The 27,067-nt window shown below is 54.8% G+C and overlaps 2 protein-coding genes across 5 annotated transcripts in view; one reads left to right on the top strand and one right to left on the bottom strand.

The window, feature by feature from the left end:
* The first annotated feature begins 1,586 nt into the window (after positions 1-1,586).
* LOC129666907 (GRB2-related adapter protein) lies at positions 1,587-18,907 on the top strand. Its single transcript, XM_055594273.1, has 5 exons — positions 1,587-1,722; positions 7,697-7,794; positions 11,600-11,722; positions 16,872-17,040; positions 18,648-18,907. Exons 1-5 carry the CDS (start codon positions 1,645-1,647, stop codon positions 18,831-18,833), a joined length of 654 nt encoding a protein of 217 aa, XP_055450248.1. The 5' UTR covers positions 1,587-1,644; the 3' UTR covers positions 18,834-18,907.
* Positions 18,908-19,880: 973 nt separating this feature from the next.
* Slc5a10 (solute carrier family 5 member 10) overlaps positions 19,881-27,067 on the bottom strand; it is a 46,142-nt gene continuing 38,955 nt past the window's right edge. For 2 of the 4 annotated variants that reach the window (XM_055594325.1, XM_055594326.1), the window contains 6 exons: positions 25,058-25,165; positions 22,846-22,996; positions 20,702-20,870; positions 20,400-20,615; positions 20,100-20,157; positions 19,881-19,988 (listed from right to left, as the gene is read on the bottom strand). In XM_055594325.1, coding sequence (XP_055450300.1) covers positions 19,882-19,988; positions 20,100-20,157; positions 20,400-20,615; positions 20,702-20,870; positions 22,846-22,996; positions 25,058-25,165 — 809 coding nt within the window. In that variant the 3' untranslated portion in view covers position 19,881. Of the gene's footprint in view, positions 19,989-20,099; positions 20,158-20,399; positions 20,616-20,701; positions 20,871-22,845; positions 22,997-25,057; positions 25,182-27,067 lie in introns of all 4 variants that reach the window. The other 2 variants (XM_055594324.1, XM_055594327.1) reach the window with 2 other exon arrangements.

The raw sequence follows: 27,067 nt of genomic DNA, 5'->3' as shown, positions 1-27,067 counted from the left end.
TTTTTTTTTTTTTTTTTTGTTTTTCAAGATAGAGTTTCTCTGTTTAGCCTTGGCTGTCCTGGACTCTCTTTGTAGACCAGGCTGGCTTTGGACTCACAGAGATCCACCTGCCTCTGCCTCCCTGAGTGCTGGGATTACAGGTGTGTGTCACCACACCCGGCTTAATCTATGTATTTAAAAAGTCTGCCTCTCTCGATTTTTGTGTGTGTGTTTATGAGTATTTTGACTGCATGCACGTCTGTGCACCGCTTTTGTTCTTGGTGCTCACAGGAGCCAGAAGAAGGTAACTGAGTCTCTGGGACTGGAGTTCCAGGTGAGCCACTGCATAGGTGCTGGGACTCAAACCCTGGTCCAGCAACCAATGCTCTTAACCACTGAGCCATCTCCCCATCTGCTAGGAAAACATCTTCATTAAAACAAAACAAAACAAAACAACAACAACAAAAAACTGGCTTCACCTGGATCTATCTGGTTCCCATGCAACAGCCTAGGTTCTCTGTTGCTATCCCTGGCGGTTTGGAGAGTGCTGGTTCTCTGTGGGTCCTACTGGAGAACTCTGGTTCCAAATGCATAGCTGCATTTCTCCCTGCTGTACTTTGCCCTCCAATACTCACAACATGGCTGTCTGCACCAATGTCATAACCCTTAACGATCTCACGGAAGAGATTTCGTTGTCATTCCTGCAGACCATAAGCCCCATGTAGCTCAGGCGGTCCCTGATGTTTAAAGCAGAACGCGAGCCTTATAAGTGAGGTTTTGATAGGGGAATAGGAGTTTCCTGGGAGCAGAAGGAGGACAAAGGGTGGCAAGTAGGGAGGAGCAGTGTGTCCACCACAGTGGTTGGAGCCTGGGGTTTGCTTGCAGTGAGCGTTGGGGGGACTAAGAGGGGACTGTGGGGGCCTCTCGGAGTGTGTGAGAGTTGATATGTGGAAGGGTCTTGCACAGGGGCTGGAATTTGGGGTTGATGTGGCAGGTGGTTAGGGATCTCTAGAAGTGTCACTAGTGCTCTGGTTAGATTTTTTTTTTTTTCAACTTGACACAAGCCAGGGTCATCTGAGAAGACGAAACTTCAGTTGAGAGTTGGCCTGTAGGCAGGTCTGTGGGGCATTTTCTTGATTAATGATCGATGTGGGAGAGTTTGGCTGACCCCTGGGCAGGTGGTCCTGGGTTATAAGAAAGCGTGCTGAGTAAGCCATGGGAGCAAGCCAGCAAGCAGCGTTCCTCTGCGGCCTCTACGTCAGTTCCCGCCTCCAAGTTCCCAGCTCTCCCGATAGACTATAACCTGTAAGCCAAACAAGCCTTCTCCAAGGTGCTTTTGGTCATGGTGTCATTACAGCAATAGAAGACCTGAACAGGACAAGACACTGGGATGCTCTGAGACAGAGGCCAAGCACGGGATGTCTCTGTGCCAGCCATAGTAGGGACGCTGCGACTCCCCCACAGCCCAAGTGGGTGTGTGAGCACACCCTCCCTGAGCTGCGACACGGGTGACATGTCTCTGTTTCCTGTTTCTCCCCCATCCAGAGCAGTTTCCGGCTCCAGCTTCAAAAGAACAAACACTCAAAACAGAGGAAGTGGTCCACCACTGCAGGAAGCAGGAAGCTGTAGCTGCTGAGTCCAAGGCAGAAGCCCAGGGACAGAGGGATGGAGTCTGTAGCCCTGTACAGCTTTCACGCCACCGAGAGTGACGAGCTGGCCTTCAACAAGGGGGACACGCTCAAGGTACAGGGGGCTGGGGCAAGGCTGAGTGTGCCAACAGGGGTGGCAAGGTTGGAACCAGGACCCAGGAGAGTCCTGGTAGTCTAGGCTGTGAGGGACAGGCTCAGTTTAGCCATCTTTGCTCTCCTCAGTTTCCCCATCTAGGAAATGGGAATAGTATTTATTAGTCACTGGGAGAGTTTGAGATAGTTGCCACAGTACCTGATAGGGGTTGCTTCAATACCACAGTTTTCTGGTTTGTTTGTTTTGTTTTTTTAAAGAAGTTTAAAAGACAAGTTTTGAGATGAGTAATAGAATGGGGGAGAGAGAGAATGTGTGTGTGTGAGAGAAGTGAGAATAAGCAGACACCCTAACCTAACTGGGCTAAAATAGCTGGCATTTAAGTGTCCAGCATTAATGAGGGGAAAGTGGAAATAGAATGATATGCTGAATCGAAATGGTGGATAGGTGTGTGTGTGTGTGTGTGTGTGTGTGTGTGTGTGTGTGTGTGTGTGAAATCTCTACTGGGAATGCCCTTACTGAGGGTTTGTGCACCACAGGAGAGCCCAGGGGCCACTGTCAAGGTTTGGGGAGTGGCCATGCTGGATCATGGGCACTGGAATGCTAACAGCCTGTCCTGTGCCCTCCACAGCCCTCCCGGTGACCCACCGGAGCCACAGGCACAGGGCTAGGTGGCTTCCACACTGAGTCCCAGCCCCACAGTTCAAGCACGGAGACAGACTCTTTGAAGCCACCCTGTTCATGGGTCCCGGGCTCAGTTCGGAGTTCTTGGGTGTGGAAGGCCGTATGAGCGAGGCTTGGGGAGGTGATTGTATGTGTGTAGTTTAGCATGAACCAACCTCTTTTGCTTTAAAGTCTCAGGCTTTTCTTTGTTCAGTTCCCCTGGGTGTCTAAAGCTCTAGCTGGAGTTCAAAGGCTAGTATGGGTCTAAAGCAGCCCCATGCTTTGTGCGTCCCTTTCTTCCAGCTAGGGTGCTGGCACCTGTATTTACCTAAGCTGTTGGCCCTGGGTCCCATGCCACTCAACCACTTTGGCCTGAGAAGGGCCTAGGGTGGGAGACTCCGTGGGGAATCTAAGCTTAGCTCAGAGCCCTCAGCTGCTCTGGAGACCGCCCTGGGGTATATTCTCACACACATTTGAGGCTGGAGGGTAGTTGGAACGTCCAGGCTCAGAGGAACCAGCGAGGTCCCTGGGGTAACTGATGTCAAGAGTGACAGCCTCCTCCTTCGCAGACTCCCAAGACAAGCAGGGGGAGCTTTGCTGAGAGTCTACTGAGGAAGGTGAGGGAGTCCATCTACCCGTCAGAAGCCCACAAGAACGGGGACATGGAAGTGCAAGGCAGGAACAGTTTGCACAGTCGGCTTTCGGTGTGTGTGGGGGTGTGTATGGAAGGAAAGCACAAGAGGCTCATGTCAAGACCAGGGAGCCACGGGGAGGTGGCGGATGTGAAAGAGACCGGGGAAGCTGGAGCACCCAGCCCAGAAACAGCTTTCCCAAAGGCCCCTTTACCCATGTGAAGAGTCTGATAAAAGTTGCGAGGGAAAGGAGGAGTCTGGGCCTGCTGGAGCAGAAGAGACAGAAAGACAGAAAAACTTCTCAATGGTGAGGATACTTGAAGAACTCTTTTTTTTTTTTTTTTTTTTTTTTTTTTGCCATGTTTTGTTTGGTTTTTTTCCAGACAGGGTTTCTCTGTGTAGCCCTGTCTGTTCTGGAACTCACTATGTACGGTCAGGCTGGCCTTGAACTCACAGAGATCCACCTGCTTCTGCCTCCCAAGTGCTGGAATTAAAGGTGTGCACCACTATGCCTGGCTTTAGAGGGCTCCAAGAAATTATATATATGTATGTGTGTGTATATATATATGTATATGTATACATATACACACACACATACATATATATATATAGAGAGAGAGAGATAGAGGATAGTTTTGCTACTGTTGTGAGTCACAATATAAATGTCTATGTTTTCCAGTGGTCTTAGGTGAGCCTGTAAAAGGGCCCATTCAGCCTTCAAAGGGTCGAGACCTAAAGGTTGAGAACCATTACTCTAGATGAATATCTTGGAAATGTTTAAAAAGCTCTAAATTTTTACACTAAGAACTGGGGGTAGGGGGTGGCACCCTTTAATCCCAGCACGCAGGAGGCAGGGGCAGGTGGATCTCTGTCAGTTTGAGTCCAGCCTGGTCTACAGAGCAAGTTCCTTGACAGCCAGGGCTACATGTAGAGAAATGTGTCTCGAAGGAAAACAAACAAACAAAGAACAGAAGAGAAGAAAATTTGCACAGGCCTGGTGGCATTTCCCTGTAGTTTCAGTACTCCTGATGCTGCTGAAGCGGGAGAATTGCCTGAGCCTAGGAGTTTGCCTGGACAAAATGAATAAATGAAAAATAAAATAATCTGTTGTATGGCCCAGAAACTCTCTTCATAACCAGACACTTTTCTTCCACCAGCCAGGACCCTGGAGCATGCGGCAGGCTAGGTCCGGGTCTAGAGTCTGGCTAAGCTAACAGCCAGGCAGATAGGATTGCCACCTTCAGGCAGCTGGTGTTCTGGTGGTGGACACAGCACAATTTAGACACAACCGAACTGAACTGAACCTGAGTGGGTGTGGTGGCACAGCCAACCATCCCAGCACGCAGGAGGCTGAGGGCAGAGCCCTACCACTGTGGAAGAACTCAGCACCAGCCAGGTGGGGGTGGGGGAAAAGCCAATCCTCCGCACCCCAGAGCACCTGAAATCTCTGAGCGGGGGGGTGAGGGGGGTGGGGGGTTGGGGGTGGGTGGGTGGAATTGTCAGGGCTGTCCAAGAGCAAAGTCACATTCTTTTATTTGCATGCTTTCTTCCTTTTCGTAAAGTTATGCTTATTTGCTCATCGTGTGTGAGTGGGGGCGGGGCGGGTGGCAGGCGCCACAGTGCACTTGGAGAGGTCAGGGAACAACGTGTCAAGTCGGTTCTCTCCTGCCACCGTGTGGGGTGGGGTCTCCGGATTTGGACCCGGGTCATCAAGCTTGGCAGCAAGCGCCTTTATCTGCTGAGCCATCTTCCCCGGCCCTCTTTCAGGCTGGCCTTGAGTTCACTAAGTAGCCCAGGCTAGCCTCAAACCTGCAGTGATCCTCCTCCTTCCCCTCCTCAGTGCTGGAACAGAGGCTTATGCATTGTAACGCCCTCCCCCCCCTTTTTCATCCAGTGCTCAGGGTGAACTCAGGACCTTGGGCACAGGAGGCATACACTCTGCCTCTAGGTTGCACTTCAAGGTCCTTGCACTGGCTGTTCCTGGCTGTTTTTGCGTCGATTTTAACTCGCCGTCCTTCAGACCTGTTTTAGACTGGCAAGGAGACTCAGCCAGCTGTCAGCTGCTAGCTGTGATGAACTGGATTGATACACGCTAACAGGCTGAAATGAGTTCATGCATTAGAACTATCACACACCCACGCTTCCTCTCATCTCAGTTTGTTGGCACGTTGTGTTAAATATTACTCAGTATCTTCATTCTGAGGCTTTTCGGCATCGCTTTGAATCTGACTCCAGGGCGCTTCCCCACCTCACTGCAGTCTCTCTCTGCTGTCTGTAGCTTAGACAGACATGTAGCTTACAGCCACATGTACCGAAGCCCCGCTTCCTCTCTGGCCAGGGTTACACTGTGTGCTGGTGCCAGGCCCCTCCGCTGCTGGGCTCCAGTGGGCGTCACCACGTCACACCAAGTGGTGACAGCTTGCAGGTGGGACACAACTTCCTCTCTGCCACACACACTCTCTCTGTGTGTCTGCCACTCACACGCATGTACACACACACACACACACACACACACACACACACACACACACACACAGTTTCTCCTTGATTAGCTTGCTCCAGAGACCCAGATGAATATCTCCTTGGGAAGCCAATGGCACCCATGCACCCCGCACCTGCCTGAGTCCCCCCAGCTCTGCCTGGAATCTGAGTATCTCTCCCTGCCCCCAAGCCCCCTTGGTGCAGGGCTCCTCAGTACGCGCAGAGAGCAACTGCCTCCAGCAACAGCCAGACCCATGGCCTCCTTCTAAGGAGCTAAAGTTGGGTCCATTTCAGGACTTTTGCCCCGCCTCTTCCCCTTGGACACCATTCCCCCTATCTTTTCACCATTGCTTGCTTTCTTTTCTTTTCTCTTCTTTCCTTTTCTTTCTTTCGGAGGGTGGAGAACTACAAACAGGATCTAACTATCCCAAACAGACCTGGAACGCCAGGATCTTCTTGCCTCAGCCTTTTAAGTGCTGGGGTAATAGGAATGGGCCACCAAACTAGCTGGTTCTTTCTTGTAAATTGGGGCATCTTCATCTCTGTGCCTTTGTCCAGACAGTGGCTCCCACAGCCCTCCACACTGCTTGACACTGCCGTTTCTTTGTCTCTTGTGTTCTTTGACACAGGCTCCTGTCACTCACTGCATTTCCAGGACTCCTTTTGCTGTCTGCACAGAGTAGGTGCTCAGTAAAGATCTGTTGGTGACTGCATCTGGGGACAGTAGGAAGGCCAGCATTGGGTAGGGCTGGGGGAAGGGAGGAGCAGGCAGACAGGCTCTGAAGTGTGTTCTCTGGGAGGTTCCTGCAGCTCCAAAGGTCCAGGCTCCACTGACAGTAAGAATTCAGCCAGGTAGGCACAGAAGCATGCCTGGTCTCAACAGAGAGATGGGCGGAAGCAGAACAGCAGGGGTTAAGGGCACATGGTCACGTGGGCACTACAGTGTGAGACATTGCATGGCTGGCCACAACTGTTCCTGCTGAACAGACAAGGACGCTGGAGCCACAAATCACTAGACACAGCAAAAGTAGCCAGAGCTCCAGAGCACTGGCTAGGACTTCTTTCCCAAGCTCTGGCCACACTGGGGAAGTTTTGGTTCATTTGGGGTGAAAGTGGTCCTAAGCCAGCTACCTGCTTCCGTTTGTCCATTGCCCCTGACCTTTTTCCAGCCAGGAAGGAAGGAAGGAAGGAAGGACTCAGCCTGGCTTCAGTGCCTCCCAGGGATGGGGGTGGGGGTGCCCAGGACTGGGCTGAGGCACAAGCCCAGCCTTTTGGCTGCTCCTCACCTGCGGATCAGACTTAGGCATGTCTGTCTTGCTGTTTCTATCACCCTGGTGCAGCCCGCTCTGCAGCCTGCTCCTAACCAGAGAAGGGCCTCAGGCCTGGCTCCAGGAACAAAGCAGGAGTAGAGCGGGGTTAAAGCCAGTGGACTGAGGCCCCTAAGACCAGCAAAAGCTCTATACCAGCTGTAGGGCAGTCAATGCCACGCAGGACTGGCCAAGTTCACTCCTTCTCTGAGCCCATTTGTGAAACATCGCTTGATGACGTCAGCTTCTTCAGGTTGCTCAAGAACTGGAGTGACTGAGGGCAAATGTTCCCATGGGATGGAGGGTGCTTTCCACCTTTCAGTGGTTTTACACAGCGATTCTCTGCCCAGTTCTGGCTAGTCCACTTGGGGTGACAGGGGCCCAAGCGTCTGGGCCAGAACCTGGGAACTGGCTTCATCAAAACATGGGCTATTTTACCTGTTCCCCTATTCCTGATTATCACTGTCACCCCGAACGCTAAAGACATGTGACCCGAGATAGCCTGTTAGGGCTCCCTGACCCATCTGGGGGCCTCCAACTTCATGTCCCATCTCAGTGGTCATTGATTGGCTGCTCTGGGCTCCTGCAAACACAGCTCAGTCAAGAGCCAAGGAGACACATCTATTTCCTTTTCCTGGGGTGCCGTGGGGGTCTGGATGGGAGAGCATAGGGGTCAAAGTGTCCCATGCCCTGACCCCAAACCTGCCTGGTCTCAGCTGTCCCACCAGGAGTCCCAGGCCTCCTGTAGATGTCCATCTGCTGGTAGGCAGGCTTGGCCTGTGAGATGCAAAGGGTCCTCCTCCAGAGCTCTGGCCTCTGTGAGAGGCCTGGGAGCTGCTGCAGGCAGCAGGACCTCATCAAGTGGCTAAGTGGCCATATTGCTTCTGCCTACAGATCCTGAACATGGAGGATGACCAGAACTGGTACAAGGCCGAGCTCCGAGGAGCCGAGGGTTTTGTTCCCAAGAACTACATCCGTGTAAAGCCACACCCGTGAGTAGTCTCATGCAGCTGGAGGCTATGCAACCCCACCTTGCCTTGCCAGAGCCAAGCTGCTTGGGGTGGCCCTGGATACAACACACCCCAAGGAGATGGACCCTGGCTGACCGGTCTGGGACAGGGGTGGACTAGGAGCACAGTTTGGCCCAGATGTCTCGGCCTGGGACCTAGGTCAGGTTCTTAGCAGAGGGCATTCAGTATTGCTTTCAGAAGATCTGGCAGCTAAACAGACCTTGTATACCTACTGGATACACTTTAAATGGCATCTGGGACATTGGTCAGGTTCCAGAGAGCCAAACACAGAGACAGGGGGATCAGAACAGTGGGATACAGAAAGGCAGGCAGCCTTTCTGCAGGCAGCCTTTCTGAGAGGCAGGTGCCTCTCAGAAGGGGTGGCGATGAGTGAGACGGACGCTGAGGGATATATAAGAGTTGGCTGTGTAGACAAAGGCAATGGCTTTTGACATTTTCAGCAGAAGGTGAAAGAGGGGAGTAAGCCAGAATGAGCCAAGGAAAGCAATGAGCAGAACCTTTAGTCCTGGGGACGGGCAGGAAGAGCTCAGGGTGCTGAGCCAAGAGAGCAGGGAGCCACGGGGGTGCTGGGCCAGGGGTGGAGCTCAGTCAGCAGGTGGGAGCTGTGCTGTGTGGCTGTGTGGAAGGGAAGGAGGTACAGGGTGGAGCCCAAAGGGTATTTCCTCTTTGTCTTTTTCTGCTTGTTTTCAAAGCTGCCACCATCTCCAGCATCCTGTGCCGAGCATGGCCCTGTCCAGGGTCCCCGTCCCCAGTCCCCGTCCCAAACCACTCTGCTGGCCTTAATGCCAGGCATTCCCTCACCCAGAAGCAGGAGAAGGAGGACACAGGGGAAGACAGAAAAGCATAGCATGCAGCCTGGGAGCTAGCCAGGCGAGGTCTGGGGCATAAGGAGGAGGTTGGAAGGCTGTAGAGTCCGAACTGCAGAGAAGCCCTGACCCAGGGCCAGGAGGAAAGGGATTGCAAGGGCTGCAGTCCTGGGTCAGGTTGTCATGGAGACCTTAAGGAAGGAGGGTCCATTAGGATGCTCAGAATCAAGGAACCCAAGACCCTGGTAATTGGAGGCAGCTCTAACCCTCCTTGGACCATGCAGGAACATGATCAGGTGCTAGCCAGATCCTAAGAGGCCTGCATCTGGCCCAGTTTGGTAACCTCAGACCCTGCCCTGGACCAAAACAGCTGAGGAGGTAAAGGATCTGATTGTGGGGTAGGGGAGAAGGGCTATGATCCTAGAAGGCTTCTGCCTATGCCGACCCACTTTCTTCCTGAGCCCCGGGGTGTCCTCTGCCTCTGGACCCAGAGACACAGACCCCGTATTCTCAGTGGAGTTGAAGGGTAATGAGGTGATTATAGGGCCAGCGAGGGCTCAGGAAAAGCCTAGGTCCCTGGGCCTGGAGGTTAGAATAGAAGTTTGCCAGAGATGACAGAGACAGGCCCAGGGATGTGTGGGAGGTGGGGTATAAAGCATGTTATCACAGCAGCAGGTACAAACACCTCCAGGTTTCTGTGTTCCTACAGCCGCCCAACTGCCCGCCTAGGTGGGAACTATTAACATCTTATAGTCGGGCTGGTAGTGTGTTTAATCCCAGCACTTGGGAGGCAGAAGTAGGCAGAGGTGAAGGCAGACAAATCTCTGTGAGTTCGAGGCTAGCCTGGTCTACAGAGCAAGTTCTAGGACAGCCAAGACTACACAGAGAGACCCTCTTTCAAATAAGCAAACAAAAACAAAACAAAACAAAACCAAACCCATCTTACAGACCAGCCGAGGCTTAGAGAGATTGGGTTTCTTGTCCAGGATCACTTAGCCTGCAAGATGTAGGCTGGGATTACAGCTAGGTAGTGGAGGCCCTTCAGGAGCCAGCAGAGAGGGACAGCGAGCCTGTGAGAGCAACTCTGTGTGAGCGAACCTCAGACTTGCTATGCAGCATCTCAGGAGACCCCAGGCCTCCCTGGTTTTCACACTCCATCTCAGTATAAGACGCAACACAATGTAGTCAAAGACAGAGTGATGAGAACTGAGTGTTAGAACTTCCTCCAACTGTCCTTCAAGCAAGTGAACCCCTTTCTCCATAGCTCACAGCCTGCTAGAACCATCATCCATGACCCCGTCACCCTAGCGGTCCCACTTCTCACCTTTGCTGCTTGGAGATTATATTAGGATTCTCTAGAGTAGCAGAACTTATAGAATCTCTCTCTGATCCAATTAAAATAACAATGGCTGACTATGAATGGAAAATCCAAGAATCCAGTGTCACTCAGTCCCCAAAGCAGCATGTCTCAGCTGGTCTTCAGTGCATGCTGGAACCCTGAAGAAGTAGGCTCTAATGCCAGTGAAGGAATGGACTCACTAGCGAGGCAAGGAAAAGTAGGCAGAGAGCAAAACTCTCTTCTTCCGTATCCTTATATAGGCTTACAGCAGGACGATCAGAGGTGGGTTTTCCCAGCTTGAAAGCTCTGGATTGAAGGTGTGTCTTCTTACCTCAGGGATCTGGCTCAGATACCTCTGATCTTCTGACTTCAAACTGAGCAAAATTCCCTCACAGGCCTCCCCTCTATTTTGGGGTTTTAGTTAATTCCAGATGTAGCCAAGTTGACAACCAAGAAGAGCCATCACAGAGACCAAGTTCCGAAGTGTGGAGTTTGGAGTCACATCCAGGCATGGCAGGCAGTTTTCTCAAGACTCCTCATCGCCCAGAGAATCCCCTCCTGGTCTAGCACATTAGCCAAGGATTCAATAAAATGCCCTGGGATCGGTGAGCTGAGAGCCACTGGCTGGAAAAGCCCTCAAGGCCCAGCCACAGAAGCTGGCTAGCCCAGCAGACAGCAAGGACCCCAGGAGAGGCTGCTCCTGCCTTGTCAAAGGCTTAGCTGGTGCAGTTCCGTCTGTACCCAGCCTGCTCCTGCCTGGGAGGGGCACAGGGAAGAGGGGCCACTATTACGGATGTCATCCATGTTTACTTGTGGTGCTGAGGACAAACAGAGCCTTTCACACGCCAGGCCGGCACTTCACCCCTGACCCATGCCCCAGCACGACTTTACACTTTAACTGTTTAAAATCAGTCCTGAGACAGTGGTTAAAGGTGCTCGCTGCCTGGTGACTTGAACAGTCCCCAGGACTTAAAATAAATGGTGAAAAGGGAGAACTGACAGGCGTCCTCTGGCCTACATAGACGTGGGATGTACATTCCCGCACATTTTTGTGCCCAAACAGAAATAAACAAATCATTTTAATGTTAAAAAAAAAAAATCAAGGCTAGCTGAGCGGGTAATAGTGCATTCTGCTCTTGGAGGGGACCTGTGTTTGGTTTCTAACATCCACATCAGGCAGCTCACAGCCACCTGTTACTCCAGCTCCCGGGGCTCTGACACCCTCTTCTTGATCCTCTTATCTATCTATCTATCTATCTATCTATCTATCTATCTATCTATCTATCTATCTATCTGTATGTATATATATATATATACATACACATAATTAGAAAAATAGTAAGAATACATTTTTAAAAAGAAAGAATATTCTCCCTCTACCAGCCAGACTGAGGCGTGCCAGCTGGTGGCAGAGCACTGGAGGCTGGTTTTTCTGTCTTGGGTTGGTCTGGCCTGGTAGGAAACAGCAGGAACAGGTTGCCTCAGCTCTCGTTTGCCTCTGCTGTGTGACCTTGATTCTCTTCCCCACTTCTCAGTTTCCCCGTGTGTAAAATGGGCACACCGATACCGGGGAGCCAGGGCCAGCCCTGCCACCTGCAGACACGGTCCCCTCTCCCCACAGGTGGTACTCGGGCAGGATTTCTAGGCAGCTGGCTGAAGAAACTCTGATGAAGCGCAACCACCTAGGAGCCTTCCTGATCCGGGAGAGCGAGAGTTCCCCTGGCGAGTTCTCAGTCTCTGTGAAGTGAGCTCCGGGGTCAGGGCGGGGTGGGCCTGGCAGGGCTGATGGCTGGGCAAAGGGCAAGGAAGCAAGCAGTGGTCTGAGCCCTGAAGAGCACAGGGTCGTGCTAAGAGCCAACTGCTGCGGCCTCAGCTGGCAGTCCAAGAGGGCCAGACTTCCTTGCCTGGTCGGTGAGCCAGCTGTGGAGGCTTCTTGGTTAGAAGGGGGAGCATGCCCACTTGGGGCCCAGGCTGGTGCTCAGGAAGTGCTGCTGACAATGTTGTCGGGAGGACAGACCCTGAGGCCTGGTACTTGTAATTCTGGTGCTGTCACATTGTGGCTGTGTGGCACAGGGCTGGTTGTTTAACCTCGCCGAGCCTGTTTCCTCGCAGGCAAAATCGGTCATTGCAAGAATGAGTCAGTCTACCTGGAGCAGAATGTCGGATTTGCTCCATAGGGAGGAACTCACACCTTGTGGGATAGTGCCTGGCAACAAAAGCCAAAGCAAGGTCGTTGGACTGGGGGCCATGTGGCCGATTAACACGAACACTCTTCAGCCTGGTACAGCAGACAAGGACCTCGGGCAGCGGGGTCAGCCCCTGGCTGCCAACCCTGGCTTCTAAGTCAGGCCAGACTGGCTGGAAGCTGCAGAAACAGCACTAAAGGGGAAAAATGGCTTCACTGTGGTGACAGAAAAGGAAACACGCGCCTGCATCAGGAGGGTACCTGGGGAAGGCTGCTGGGGAAAAATCTTCCGCCTGGTACCCAGGGGAGACTTCTGGGCAAAGGGAGCTGCACTTCAAAGCCCCCAAGGTGGGATGTCCCGATGTCTCGTGCAAGCACCCCGAAAGCCATGAGGTGGGAGCAGTAGGAGCAAGGTGCGGAGCCTGGCTCACCCCCGGCTGGGGGAGGGAAGCACATGGCAGAGGGTACAAAGCTTGGGACATGCTACTGTGCTAAAGGGAGGTGTGGCCTGTATGCGGCTCTTCAAGAACGCTTGCTTCCGGGCCAGGCTTGACCTCTGGCCAGAGGCTTTCCACAACATGCACGCTGAGGATCGGGGAAGTATGTGAAGACCTTCCGGCTCCTGCGGACCGCTGTTCTTCCCTTCTGCTCTGGTTGCCCGTGGAGCTGCAGGGCCCAGCCCACGATGGAGCTACTGCTCTTGGGACACAGCCCTGTGCACCACGCGTTCTGTCCCCGCAGCTGCTCAGCAGCCACCCAACTGTGCAGCAGCCGTTGGCTACTCCAGGAGGGTCCCCCACACCTTCCTCAGCTTTCTTGCCCATCTGGCATGCTGCATACACCAGGGTCCTGAGGCTGTCCTGTCCATCCCTGTCTCTTGGCTCCCAACTGGGTACAGCAGGAAGTGGCTCCTAGGAATGACACCTACCAGGAAGATAGTCCAGCCTCAGTAATTCCTGCAAGTGTCCCCGAGTCCCAAGGTCACATGGCCGAATGGACACCTAACACAGACTAGGCCTGGACAGAGAGGACACTGTCCTATTACACCCCTCTTGAGTTCTCCACAGACCCAGGCTGCCTTGGCAGCTCTTGGAGGGTTGGCCCTGTCCAGCTGCCCTGGGACAGAGGCAGAAGCCAGGAAGCATGATGGGATTCACATAGACCCAGAAGTTTTGCCACGGGCAGGTGTAGAAGGAAGTCCAAAAACAGGGGACACAGTCCAAGGGGGAAAGGGCAGCAGAGGCAGGCCTTCAGCGTGAGTGGAGCCCTGCTGGGGGCTGAGGGGGCTAGGCACTTGCGACAATCCAGAGGTCGTACAGTGAGGTCTGTTCGATGGTAAGAAGCCTGACTGGAAGGAGAGATGGCAGTGCTCTGGGACAGTTTCCTAGTAGGAGAGCTCCAAGAAATCCTGGCACACACCCCACAAGGCCCTTCCCGAGGTGGACCGGCCAGTGCTTACACAGCAGGGAATGCAATTGCACCTGAGGCCACCAGGTGGCCGCCTCCACCCTCGCTTCCTCCTTGCTTGGGCCAGGGATCCTGAGATAAGATTAAAATGTGCCCACCGGCTGGCACCTGTCTGCCTAACTTTCCCACATACTCCTATCCAGGCCACTGAAGACTCTTCTGTCATGGCTGATGGGAGACAGTCCCAGTTTAAAGCGTCTTGCTTCCTTTCTGGCTATGGGTGCCTTGGAGTTAATGCACACTTGTCTCGTCCACCGGACTGGTGTCGCTCTCAACACCTACTGTGAACCAGGCTCTGTCCCTGCGGTCACCAAAAAATAGGACAAAGCTCCTCAGTCCCTGAACACTGCTAGAGTGATGAAGAGCACATGGTTAGGAGCTAATGGCACCTGGGGAAAATGAGGCAGGGCTGTGGCTGCCTGATCCCAGTGTGCAGGTAAAGAAACCAACACTGAGAGGGCTGAGAAACTTGTCCAGACAGAACATTTCCTGAGACAAAGACCCAGCAGGGGACTCTTTCTTCTGCACCTGGTCCTTTCCAGGTCACCTCTCTTCTCCCTGTGCTGCAGGGAGGACTCTCCCTTGCTCTCCAGTGGACAGAGCAGCGAGGGCCAGACCTGGCCCAGCTGAGCCCCAGCTGGGAAGATGGGAGCTTGGGCTCCTGCCCACCCAACCTTGGTTCCCCTCTTTGCTGCTGCTGCTGCTGCTTCCACTAGGCAGGAAAAACTTGCTGAGCGGGACTGGCCTGACTAAGACCTTAAGCTTTCTGAAAGCAAGGACCAGGTTTGGCACAGTCCCCTGTGGGGGTTGGGGTCAGGGTCCCAGAGCACTGCCCAGCAAGGGGCGAGGGCAGTGACCTCCGAAGAGGTGGAGCTAGGTAAAGAGAGAGTGTACCAGGACATACTTCAGACCCCTGGGAGTCTGGCCCACACTGCCTCCTCTTCAGAACCCAGCTCTGGGGCTCAGGGGCAGGGTGGGATGGTGACGTAGAGGGGCTGACCCCTCTCAGACAGCTCAGCCTTCCTCAGCTGGGAAAGAGGGGCAGCTGCAGGGCAGGTTGCAGAAAAACAAGACATGCCGCATACAGTCCAGACTGTCCATACTGCCCGGCCCTGAAGATTTCCCAGCGGACAGGTGGTGGAAAGCTCCTGAACTCTTGGCCCTGTGCCCTGTCCCCCAGTTCTCCCATGGGATCCGAGAGCATCCCTCTCCAAAATTCTCCAAGCCTCAGGCTCTGAGCTGCTTATGGAAGAACAAGGATTCAGGTTTCCGGAACCTGCCCTGCCCCACCCCATCTAGTCTTACTGGGTCTCTGTACTCTTAGCCACACCAAGTCACTCTGTTGTTCACAATGACCCCTTCCCATGCAACTACACCTGAGGCCAGAGAGGTGGACCCACTCCCCCCCCCCCCCCCCCCCCGGGGCCGGCCGGGTGCCCCCCCCCCCCCCCCCCCCCCCCGCCGTTGGCATCTGTATCTTAGCCACTGTGGACACTCTGCTGTCAGCTCAAAAGCAGTTTTGTGTGAGTCCTCATGGGAATTGTGGCAGTTTCCTCTTGTGGAAACTGGCCCTTCCCAAGGCACACGGCAACGCTGTAACTTGCTGGTAGGGCTGGCTCGAGGCCAGGTCACCTGGTGGCTACAGCCTGAATGGAAAAGCCCTCAGTGAAGCCTGTGGCGAGGGGCCCTCAGGTTGGCTCTGTGGTGAGGGCTGAAGGCATAGAGGGCTGGGAGAGGGCGCTCTCAGGGCAGCTCGGTCTCCCCAATTCTGGTGCCTGTCTCAAGCCTTTGTGAATTTTGTGAGCAGTAAGGCTGTGTAAGAATGCAGAGACCAAAGTTGACCCCTGATGAGGGGTGTGAGATCAGCTCTCCAGAGGGGACAGTTTATCAGGGGCTTGAACATGAGTAGGAATGCAAGAATTCTTTTCTGCTTGAAGGCCGAGGCCAAGAAAGGGTGTTTATGTAGTCTATCTAGGCTGGCCTCAAACTGGACTCCGGGGTTACAAACCCTGCCAGGGTTACAGGTGGGAGCCAACACCCTCTCCAGGCCTTAGACTGGGCTGGGCAGGGAGCGTCCTGGGATTCCTGAGCTGTCTTCATCCTAAATCTCCACTCTTAACCCTGTGAAGCAGCCCAGCCCCAGGGCTGAGTGAGAAGAGGAGCAGCAGAGGGTGAGGTGGGGCTGCAGAACTCAGGAGGGGGTTGGTCTTTGCGGATGGCGCAGTCCTGGGAGCAGGTTGCATTTGGAATAATATCTGGGACATAATATCCCAGGGGGAATGACAACTGCCATGGCCACCACCCGTAATCAATCAGAGAGCTAGCTACTCTGATGGTCCGTGGGGAGAGGCGGCCCCACCCAGCCACCCTGTGGATTTCTGAACAGGTTGTGGCTGCACTCAGGCCTCAGTTTCCCTCCTGCGCATCAGGCAGGGAGGCAGGACCAGCCACCCCATGACAGGAAGGGGGTTTATGGGAATTTATGATGCCCACTCACTCACACTAGCAGGCTGTTGGGGTTGTGGGCTAGGCCTGCACAGGTCCCTAAGAGGATGGTTTGCTTTTGCTTTAGTGGGAGTGGAACAGACTTGGTGCAGTTTGGTGGCATTAACGAAAAGGCTGAGCAAAGAATTAGAAAGAAAGGGGCCCTTGGTGTCAGAGAGGCCAATGAAGACAAGAAACCAGCTCTTGAATCTGAAGAGTTGGATTCATCAGGAGGGGAATGGCAGCCAGCCACGGAAGGCTCTTGAGGAGAAAGGAAGGAGGTGGAAAACTCAAAACACCAGGGTGCCTCTCACAGGCAGAGTTAGGTGGGAATCAGGAGGATCTTAGGACTCTGTCCCCAGAGTACTGTGAGGCCTGGGTGGGGGAGGGGATGTGCAGGGGAGGAGGGAGAATGCCAAAGCCCTGAGGGCATGCTGAGGAGGTGTGAAAGAGACGCTCTCAGAGGTGCCCAGGGATGACACCAGAAGCCAGTCAACACTTTCCAGCTTTCTTATCCCAGGGAAGTGTTATCCCTCTGAGAAAGCTGAGGTTCTGAGACGTTACAATGACTTGCCTGGAGTCACACTGCTAGGAAGCGGCCTTGCCTGGAGCCCCTAACCCCGAATCCCATATTCCGATGGCTCCCAGTACTCTGCCTCCTTTGACTCTAGAGCTCCCCAGAGTAGGGCCTGGCTCCAGGGTGGGGGCAGATCTGAAGTTCTGGGTCTTCCCCTGCTCTCTCCCCCCTTCCCCCCAGTTATGGCGACCAGGTGCAGCACTTCAAGGTGCTTCGAGAGGCCTCAGGGAAGTACTTCCTGTGGGAAGAGAAGTTCAACTCCCTCAACGAGCTGGTCGACTTCTACAGAACCACCACCATTGCCAAGAGGCGGCAGGTCTTTCTGTGTGACGAGCAGCCAGTGCTCAAGGTAAAGACGGGCCGGGGAGCCCCGAGTCGGAGGGCTCTCTCCTCACCTTCCCCTGAAGCTCAGGTCCCCAAAGCGGCATGAGTGTGGTTCCCTATTGGAGTTAAGCAAGGATGGGGCTGGGCAAGTATAGAAGGTAGGGGACAGTGCAGAAATCCCACCTTGCCAACAGACTGCAGTGTGCAGCAGGTGCTCAATAAATGCTTATGCACCACTGAGCACCTGCTGAGTACCACACACCGAGGTGGGATGTGCATTCCGATTTGGGTTTGGGTTTCAGGGTTTTGGTTCGTTCTCGGGCAGGGTATTTCTGTGTAGCCCTGGCTGGCCCAAAATGTGCTATGCACAACAGATTGGCCTTCAAATGCTCCTCCTAGCGCAGCCTCCCAAGTGCTGGGATGAGCCTGGCGCTCTGCACTATGAGCACCTCACCATTGTTATACAGATGGGGAAACCGAGGCTGAGAGTGAGCCAGCTCACGGGAGGCCTCTCCTGGTCTCTGCTCCCTAAGGAGGGTCCGAGCAGCGTGATCCCTCAGGGGCCGTGGTGGTGTAGGGAGCCCCATCCACCCCTGGCCTTCACAATAACAGCAATTTGCCAGCAGCCAGCCCTTTCATCAAGGAGCCAGGAGCAGCTCTCACTCTCATTAGGGTGACGACACCAGCCGACTGGGTTATTAGTGCAACACGGTGTTTTGCTTAGAGGTCAGGACAAATCAAGACCTGGGCAGATTTGAACTTGAGTGCTGCCGAGAGGGAGGGGAGCGTGACTCCAGCCAAGGCCTGGGGAGGGCTGACTCCACACAGTCAGGCTTTGTGTTTTTCTCCTCTTCCTAGATACCCTCAGGGCCACTTCAACCCTTAGCTGGGCCTGGGTGTTCCCTGTTCATTCAATAGGATGAGCTGAGGAGTTTGCTTTATCAGGAGAGATACGCTAACTTCAGAGACCCCAATGGTATCCACATGGCTGGAAGCTCCTGGTTTCTGGGACCCAGTGGCCCAAACCTTGTCCCTCCTGCTCACCACCTAGGCTAGCCCTGCTTAGTAGAAGGGAGGGGCTGAGTTGCTATCTGCTCCCCTGTACTGGCTCTGCCAGAGCCCTGGGGTCACCCATCGGCAGGGGGCAGGGCGAGCCTCTTCCTTCCTGGGCAGAGCCCACTGATGCTATCGTTTTGAAGTTTCTGCAGGCTCAGCAGATGCAGAGAAGAGGGCCTTTGCTGGGCACAGCAGGTGCCTGGCAAGAGCAGTAGGGAAGATAGTGGCACCAAGGAAGCAGAGATGAACTGAAACCACACCCACAACCCAGACCTGAGAGCCCATAGCAGGAGCAAAGGTCCCCCTCCCCCAAGCCTGAGGGGGCTGTGCCAGGAAGCATTTCCATGCCTGGCATCAGTTACCATTTTTGTGTGGGCCCAGAGGTAGGGAATAGGACCCAGAGAGAATCGGGGGCCTAACCAAGTTCCACCAAGGCCAGGACTTAAGTCCCACTCTGTGAGCGGCAGAGGCCCCACAGCCCCTAGCACAAGCCCGATTCTCCCATGGGGCTCCCGGGTACAGAGAGCTCGCTGCCTCCAAAGGTGCCTGATTATTCTGCTTGCTACTCCTCCGCAGCCGCCCCGGGCCTGCTTTGCCCAGGCCCAGTTTGACTTCTCGGCACAGGACCCATCTCAGCTTAGCCTCCGCCGAGGTGACATCGTGGAAGTCGTGGAGTGTGATGACCCGCACTGGTGGCGGGGCAGGGCCGGCGGGCGCCTGGGCTTCTTCCCACGTAGCTACGTGCAGCCGGTACACCTGTGACCCCACAAGACCAGAGGAGCGATGCTCCGGGCGCAGCTTCTTCACACTAACTGGGACCGACGTCGGTCACCTCTAGGCTGGGAGCACAAGCTTCCCCGCTTCCCTCCCGATGGTCTGTCTCCGGGGTTGGTGATGTCACCCACTACTACCGAGGCCCACCCTCTCCAGATCTGAGGACCAACTGCTACTGGCTGGGGCTCAGCTCGGAGAGTGCTCCCCTTGAGCAGCCGCCGCTGCCAGTCTTCCAGAGGCCCTTCTGGGAATGTGGCTTAGCCCTGGGCAACCATGACTTTCAGAGTGCAGAGCAGTTCCTCCTACTCCAATAACCTGGGACCTCCTGGCCTCACCCCACCAGCCCTGGAATGAGGCGATACAGAGGTGAATCCCATTGGAAGAGGTGCAATAGGGGCAGATGCCATGCAGTGGGTTCCCTCCTGTTGGCTGTAGGCAGAGACCAGCTTGGAGGCCTGGGCTATGCCGGTTGGGGAGGAAGAGCCAGCCTATGCCAGCATTGACTGAACTGAAGTCCAAGGGGGTGGTGCCTGGCCATGGAGGGACCCTGAGCTGCCTCTGTCCAGAGTCAGAGCAACCTTCAGATTTCGAAAACTGAGTCAGATTTGGCATGGCCTGGCATGGTGAAGGGCTTTAGGGGAGACAGACAGACAGACAGGTTGTCTTTGGTCCCTTGAAGAGCCCAGACTACAGGCACCTGAGGTTCTCTCTGAGTCCAGGGCTGGCCCAAGACCCTTTAAGCTGTGAGCTTGGCATACCCTATGCTTCCAACCTGAACCCACGTATTGAAAATAAAACATTAACCAGTGGACACCTAACAAAATCTTTCTCCCCATATCTGACTTCTTTAGTGCTGTTTTGAAATGATTCTCTGCTACATTGCAGAGCTCCGGGTCTGCTGGCTCAGACAGACATTTGGTACTGACTCACTGTATATCTGTAGGCAAATTCTGTTTCCTTGGGCCTCCATGTCCAACCAAGGAAGGAAGGTGGCCTAAGGGCTTGAAGCTCCCACCTTCCCACCGGGGTGGTGGCATCAGGCAAAATAGGCGTAGAAGAAGATGTTGACACACATGAGGAAGATGGCGTTGAAATTACACACGCGGGTCCAGAAAGCACGTTTCTGGGGTGTTTGGCTGTTGCCTAGGGGAGGTTGAGATAGGACAGTGAGGGATGCAGGCTACACTTGGGTGTCTATACCTTTAGCTCCAGCCTGGGGAGGGGAGAAAAGCAATGCCAGGCTTGCTCACTTACCTGCTTTTGTTCCTAAGGTCAGGTTTGGAGCCAGAGTCCACCAGGTGAGGTTTTCAATCTGCAGGGAAGAGGTACAGGACATATGGCAGGATAGAGTGGCCCCAGAGAGGGTTCCAGTCAGTTAAAGGAAGAAGTTACAAAGACAAAGGTCTGGGCAAGGAAGGGTTAGGAGTCAACGGTGAGAATGACTGGAGTCAGAGAGAGACAGAGACCTGGATGTGAGTAGAGTCGGGAATCCATCAGAGACAGGTCAGGAATGGGGCCTGTGGTCACTAGGGTCAGGAGACAGGACCGCCTCACCTGTCTTTGCTGAGGCGGCGGGCTCAGTAGGCTCCCAGCGGCCACAACAGCACAGGTGAGGAGGAAGAGGGCAATGGCAAAGTGCAAGTAGTGTATATTTCGGAGAAGGGCTGGCCGAGTGTCTGCTTGGCCGCAGGGGGGCTCTGGGTGCAGGAATTCCAGGACCAGCCTCAGGGCGCCCAGCAGCAGCCCCGCCATCAGGCCCCAGAAGGCCCCCTGAGGAAAGGAGAGACAGAGGAACATCTCAAAGGACTCACAGGGCACGCTTAAGGTACCACACCGGACCTGTCTGTGCCACCTACCCGCTCATTGGCCCTCCGCCAGAAGATGCCCATGATGAAGATGGCGGTGACAGGGGGCGCCAGCGAGCTGGTCACTGACTGCATGTAGATGAACAGCTGTCCGCTGTTGGAGCCCTGCAGGATGGGGATCCAGGCCACGCTCACACCGACGAGCACCACGATGACTAGCCTGCGGGAGGCAGCGGCCAGCCCTGCCTCAGCTCTGCATCTTCCCTGCTCCCCCAAACCTGCCTCTGGTTCCCTCTGCCCGTCTCAGCTCTGGCCACCAGGAACCAGGAGCTCCTGCTCCTTCCTCTGCCACGACTCCCAGTCACTCGGCTCTGCTCCGGCCTTCTCCTCTCTGTGTGCCCCCTCTGCAGGCACGCTCGTGCTTGGGTCCTGCAGTGTTTTCCTAAGCTCGCCAGGCCTATGGGGACTGTGAATGACACAGTGGCCCTGGCGTCTGGGCCAGCCTAGTGGGACTTAGACCACTCTCGGATCGTCTTCCTTCTTGGCGAAAACTGCACATCCCAGCCAGCACATTCTTGGCTCTCAGCCCTCAGCCCTTGGCGGGTGACCCCCAACCTACCCACTAGCGACCCAGGGGTGCTTCGCTCCTCCAAAGAGGAGCTTTGGGGGCTGGCCTTGCAAAACAGATCCACCAGGGGCAGTGTGGGTCTGCGGGCCTCAGGGGAAACCCTGAGACCGCAAAGGTGCAGCCCCTCTTCTAGAGCCGGAATCCCACTTGGTTGAGTCCTCTCCCGGAGTGGGCGACCACGACCACGGCATGCAAGACTGAGGGACTGTGTGCAGGTGGGTGGGTCCTCCCCCGGCCTCTCCTCCTGGCCAGGCTGGAGGCAGAGGGTGGCAGGAGGAGGAGGAGGTGCCTTTGATTGAGGCTAATGAACCCTTAGACTGGCGCACAGCTGGGCGCGGCGTCTTCAAAGCCAGGCGGCCTCCACCGACACGCCCTCCAGCCCGAGGGGCTAGCAGCTGCTGGGCCTGGTGTGAAGAGTCTCACCGCCCGCCGCCTGCTCAAGCCAGGCTCCTGGAGGAGCAGGCCTCTTCCTACAACAGCCTCCAGGGGGCGCGCACACCCCCACTCTCTCCCAGGTGGCTGTCGAGGTGTGTGTCGGGGAGGAAGGGCCTCTGAGACCTCCGCATTGCCCGGCTGGACATAGAACCAAGGCAGAGGGGACAGCAGGGAGGGGAGTAAAGGAGGGGTCATCACTGTGGATTCACAACACACCAATTCCGCCTCTGACAGCTCTCTTGGCTTACAGTGAAAACAGGTACGAAGAGCCTGTTTCTGGGAGGCCAATGAGACAAGAAGCATGAGGGCCACAGGCCAGACTACCAGGGCTACCACAGCCCCAGGCCAGAGAATGGGGCACCCATTTCGGGACAGGGAGGTGTCCAGACCCAGGGCCTAGGAGGTGGGAGTTTGAAGGGACTTCTTTCAAGGAAAAAGGTGTCTCTCAGAGGGACTAGCCTCTGGTCACACAGCAGCCTCAGGGAGGCAGGAGCATACAGGTGGTCAGGAGTCACGTGACCCGGGCTGGTAGATAAGAACTTGTACTACTACAGAGGCCAGAGGCTCGCTGCCTGCGGATGAGCTCATGACATCCCGGTTCCCAGGCATGTCCCAACAGGGCTCTTCCCACAGAAGCCAGCTGCTGGGAGAGCCCCTGCCCCAGGCCTGGCAGCCCCGCTTCAGGAAGAAGGCTGCAGTTGGCCCTTGATATTGGGAAGAGAGCAGGCACACTAGGAGACCACTCTCCAATGCTCTGGCCAATACCCTTCCCCCCACCTCACCCCCACACAGCCAAGCACTTGGGTAGGGCAGAAGTGTCCTGCAGGGGGCCCAGAAGAAACTGCGGGTCTTCAGAAGAGCCAGGGTGTTGGCCACCTGAGACTAGGGACATCCGTGTGGCCTGGATGTGGCCGATTTGAGAATTAGCTCTGGGATCCATTCAGGGGAGCTGGAGCAAACCAGAAGGCTCAGAAAGATCTCTGGCGTAGCCGGGGAAGCACAGCTTCTGGCCTCTTCCCTCCTTTCTCTGCTTAGCAAAATTCTACACATCCTTTAAAACCCCAAGTCTGGTGAGGACTCCACAGGCAGTTAGTTGGTGGCGCTGCAGAAGCCCCTCCCCGCCCTCCCTTACCGTCCCACCAGCAGCAGCTCCCGCTCTCCTGCGCAGGGCCGCAAGCGCCTCCAGATGTCCATCGTGAAGAGCGTGCTGCTGCTGTTAAAGATGGAGGTCAGCGACGACATGAGTGCAGCCATCATTACGGCTATCATCAGCCCTCGAAGACCTGAGGGCAGAACAGGGTCCCCCGCTGTGAACCTGCGCTGCTGGGGAGGGGGGTGGCAAACTGATGATACTGGAAGTGAGCGGGACTCCAAGGACAGCCTATGGCTGGGGCTGTGGGAGACTTCTGAAAGGGCTGTGAAGCCTGAATTCCGAAGCAATTACCCAATGGCAGGGCTGTTCTCAGCCCCGGTGTCTACCTTTCGCAGAGCCTGAGCTGACAAAGCATTTTTTCCTGCCCTGGCTTCCCTGGAGGGAGGAGGATCCATATGCCAGAAAGTGGGGAGCCCAAGACAGCCTCAGGGACAGAGGTAGAATAGTGGGGCATGGGAGAAGAAGGGACCCTTGGCAGGTAGGTCACACCTGGCAGACAGTGGCCTACTCTCCGGAGCTCCCTGTGACCCCACTTCCTGTACAGAGCAAGTCTCAGCAGGCTTGGTGGATCCCTTCTTGTCTCTGGGAAAGAGCCTTGGTGGAGGTGAAGGCGTGAGAAATCCACCCTATTTCCTGTGTGTGAAGGGTCCCCAGCCTGGCAAGGCAGTGTTTTGGGGCGTTAGGGGCTACAAAGGGCCCAAAGGGCTGTGATGCTCAGGCTGATCACCTTCTGTGTGTCCCTCCTCTACAGCACACAGACTTCTTGCTTCTACCTTCCACTCCTAGAAAGGGTGGTGATACAGCCTGACCTCACTTCTACAGTGTGACCTCTAGGCATCCCGTGACCTGCTCGGTTCCCTACTCAGGCTGACTAGGATGGCGCACAAAGGAAAGTGGGTTAAGACATGGTTCCCCCAAACATTTCTCTACCCTCCTTGGTGTTTGGGAGGTGGGTTGGTGCTTATTGCACCCATTTCTTAGGCAGGGAGTTCAAGGCCTAGGAAAGGCTGGAGGCCCAACAAGTGTGTGCCAGTGCAAGGCTGAGTCCTTGGCTCAGTCTGGGAGGCACAGCCTGGGGTGGGAGTCCACAGTGTGGCCAGGCCCTGTGCCAGGCAGTATCCCTGTGTCATTAGGCTTAATCCTGGCAACAGCTCTCAGGATGGGTAGACTCATTATCCCCAATTTATACATGAGGACATCGGGCTCCAAGGAGAGAAGGGATGTGTGCCAAATAACTCCATTGGCACATAGCAGAGCCAAGGTCTATTCCCAGGTATGTGTACCCACATCTGGGGTTGGCCCTATGGGCAGGGAGGCGCCTCAGCATCCAGACGAGGCAAGACTGTAGGGCTCAGAGAGCCAGGCTTACGGTGAGGCTTCCTCCAGCCCCACACCATTGCCTCTGCTTGCAAACCTCCTTGGCTGGGAACTCACCACCCAATACCACATTAGCAGGGCTACCACAAGAACCACCGGGAAAGCCTAACCTTGCCCCATGGCTCTTCGTACTGGCAACAGTAGTCTTTGGGAGCTCATTCTTGTAAATATGGGTGCTGAGGTTCCTGGACTCCTGATCTCAAAGGAATAAGCAGTGGACTTCAGTTTGTGTGTGTCATCCTGGGCCTCAGTTTCCCCATATGAGAAGGTAATGATAAAACGGTCAAGGCAAGGCAGTAGGTAGCCTTTCTCCAGAGGTAATATGCATGGTCGGGTCTGTGGCAGCTGACATGCTTGTGACCTTGCAAGGTCACACCTCACTTATCTCTTTTTTTAAAAGATTGATTGATTGATTGATTTTATGTGTGTGTATATTTTCTCTTATGGGTTTATGTGTATCACATGCATGTGCAGGGGCCCTCAGAGGCCAGTAGAGAGGGTCAGATCCACTGGAGCTGGAGTTACAGGTGAGCCTCCATATGGGTATTGGAAACCAAACCCCCAGATCCTCCACAAGAGTAGCAAGTGCTCTTCTTAACCATCAAACCATCCCTCTATCCCTAGGTTCCCCATCTTTAAATGAAGATGAGCCCAGCCAAGCAGCCTGGGGAAGAAGAAAGAGCTGATACGTGGGACGCCTGGGTTTTTACTTATGGTCACTTCTGGCTGGCCAGCTGGATGGCACAGGGACTCCATACAGGATCCAACCCTCACTCACCAGAACCTTTCACCTGTCTGTGACATGGGGACTCACCTATGGGCATCAGCTCCATGACCAGCTTCGGGTAGGCAATGTTGGAACAGCCAATCTCAGCCCCACAGGCCCGCAGACACTCGGATGGTACCACACAGCCCACGTCATCTGTGAGAAATAATGCCTGTGCGCGTTGCATACACACACACACACACACACACACACACACACACACACACACACACGTGCCAGACTAGCCTGAGCGGCTGGCTTGGTAGCCCTCTGACTCCTTGCCTCAGTTTCCCAGAGTTAGTTCCTGGGGCTCTCGTCCCTGGTTGTTCTCTCTGCTGATGCCCTTCTCGCTAGCCTTCATATTGATTGCTATTCTCAACTCCAAGCCAGGGGTTACTGATATTATGTTGTGCCTATGACCCTGTGCAGGGGTTTGTCCCCTCTATGCCCGCCCACCCAATGCCAGCTCAGCCACTCTCCTTAAGATGGGAAAGAGAAGCAGGAGAGCAGAGGCCTGCACCATGCCCACTCAGCAGCTTGTCACCCATAACCTCTGTCCCGCACCCCAGCTCCAGGACCATCTTACCTGCTTGTGCTTCTCTGCGCACACCCTGCGCTGAATGCCTCCATACCTCTGCAGACACAGGCCCTCCTCCCTGTGTGGCCACTGTCCTATGAACACCCACAGCCATCTTTGTTTACCTCCTGCTCCTCTGAGGCTCCTGACTGCCCCCACCTGTCCATCTGCCCAGAGCTCCTGAGGCCCAGGATTAGTTCCTGTTGTTTGTTTACTATGCCACCTTCTTCCATGCCCTAGAGCACCCCAAGGGCAGACACCAGTTTGAATCATCCCAAATTCCAGGCATCGCCCAGCCTAGGGCTGGGCCCAGAGGAGACAGTCTGAACTTTTGCTGAATGAAAGGATGAGTAAGCGAGAGGAGGGAGGAAGGAGGAAAGACTGAGGAAGAGAAGGGAGAAAGGTTCTCAGGAAGAGCCCCTCGCAATTCTGGCACTTTCTCCTGCCTCCTAACCCAGGGAGTTTTATAGCACTGAAGAAGATATAGTTGCCTGAGATACACCGACAGACCCAGAACAGAGCCTGGAACTCTGTGGAAGGCTCCTGAAACCTCAGGGGCCTGGGACTCATATTTGCATCCTGGCCCAGCTCTGCCGGTTCTGCCACTGGAGGACCCAACCCTTCTGGGAGGAAGGGACAGCATCCTAGCACATAATGACTCTTAAAGCCAGGTGAGGAGATTCCCCCAAGTTTACTGCACCTGACCCAGACTCCTCACATGAGCTCTGTCTGCCTCTGGAAAGCTGGGCTAGACAGCAGCCCAGGCAGACAGATCACCAAGACAGCCAGCTCTGGGGCAGTTGGAGCCAGCAAGGGTTCTGGCTTCTGTAGTCAGGGGGCTCTTGCTAGGTTCTGGCTTTACCAGGGTACCTGTCCATCCTGCAAGGTGCCATACCAGAGCCTGGAACTACTACCCCCACAATCCTCTTCCCCATGGCCAAGTCCAGCTTGGTTCCTGGGCACAGGATGTCATATCCCCACTGACCCTTCCATCTACCAGTCTGCCTATGGCCTATCCTGATCAACATCCTGGGAGCTGCCCCCATACTCCACAGGGGCTCACTAGGCTGGGACTGTGCCAAACCATGACCCCTGGACCACCTTCATTCCCCAAAGCAGGCGGCACCCAGGTGTTCGTGGCATCTCTGAGCCTCTGCATCTGTTGTAACCTTTCTCTCCCCAGACACCCAAGGAACCCAAACTCATTCTTCTGAGCTCACAGATGTTTGGCTTCTCCAGGTCTGGTAGCAATATCCTCCTCAGCACTAATAACCTTACAACTTCTGTTAGCCTGCTCCCCATCACATAATGTGAAGGGGTCCCTGGGAGAATCCTGGTTTTCAGTCATGCCTAGCACAGCCATCATATGGCAAATGCTGCCCAACTTTTTTGACAGACGAAAGGACCTTCTCCTAGGGGAGCTGCCGGATGTACTCAGCATCTTAAACAGTAACCAAGACCCTCACTGCTTCCCACCAGGC

The sequence above is a fragment of the Psammomys obesus genome, unplaced genomic scaffold (genome assembly GCF_907164565.1).
Source record: "Psammomys obesus unplaced genomic scaffold, mPsaObe1.curated_primary_1811, whole genome shotgun sequence".
Classification (NCBI taxonomy): domain Eukaryota; kingdom Metazoa; phylum Chordata; class Mammalia; order Rodentia; family Muridae; genus Psammomys; species Psammomys obesus.
This window is presented reverse-complemented; position numbering and strand designations above follow the sequence as displayed.

Coding starts and splice junctions, on each gene's coding strand:
- LOC129666907 (XM_055594273.1), top strand. CDS start 1,645: ATGGAGTCTGTAGCCCTGTACAGCTTTCACGCCACCGAGAGTGACGAG. Junction 1,723..7,696: donor ACAAGGGGGACACGCTCAAG/GTACAGGGGGCT, acceptor TTCTGCCTACAG/ATCCTGAACATGGAGGATGA. Junction 11,723..16,871: donor GAGTTCTCAGTCTCTGTGAA/GTGAGCTCCGGG, acceptor CCTTCCCCCCAG/TTATGGCGACCAGGTGCAGC.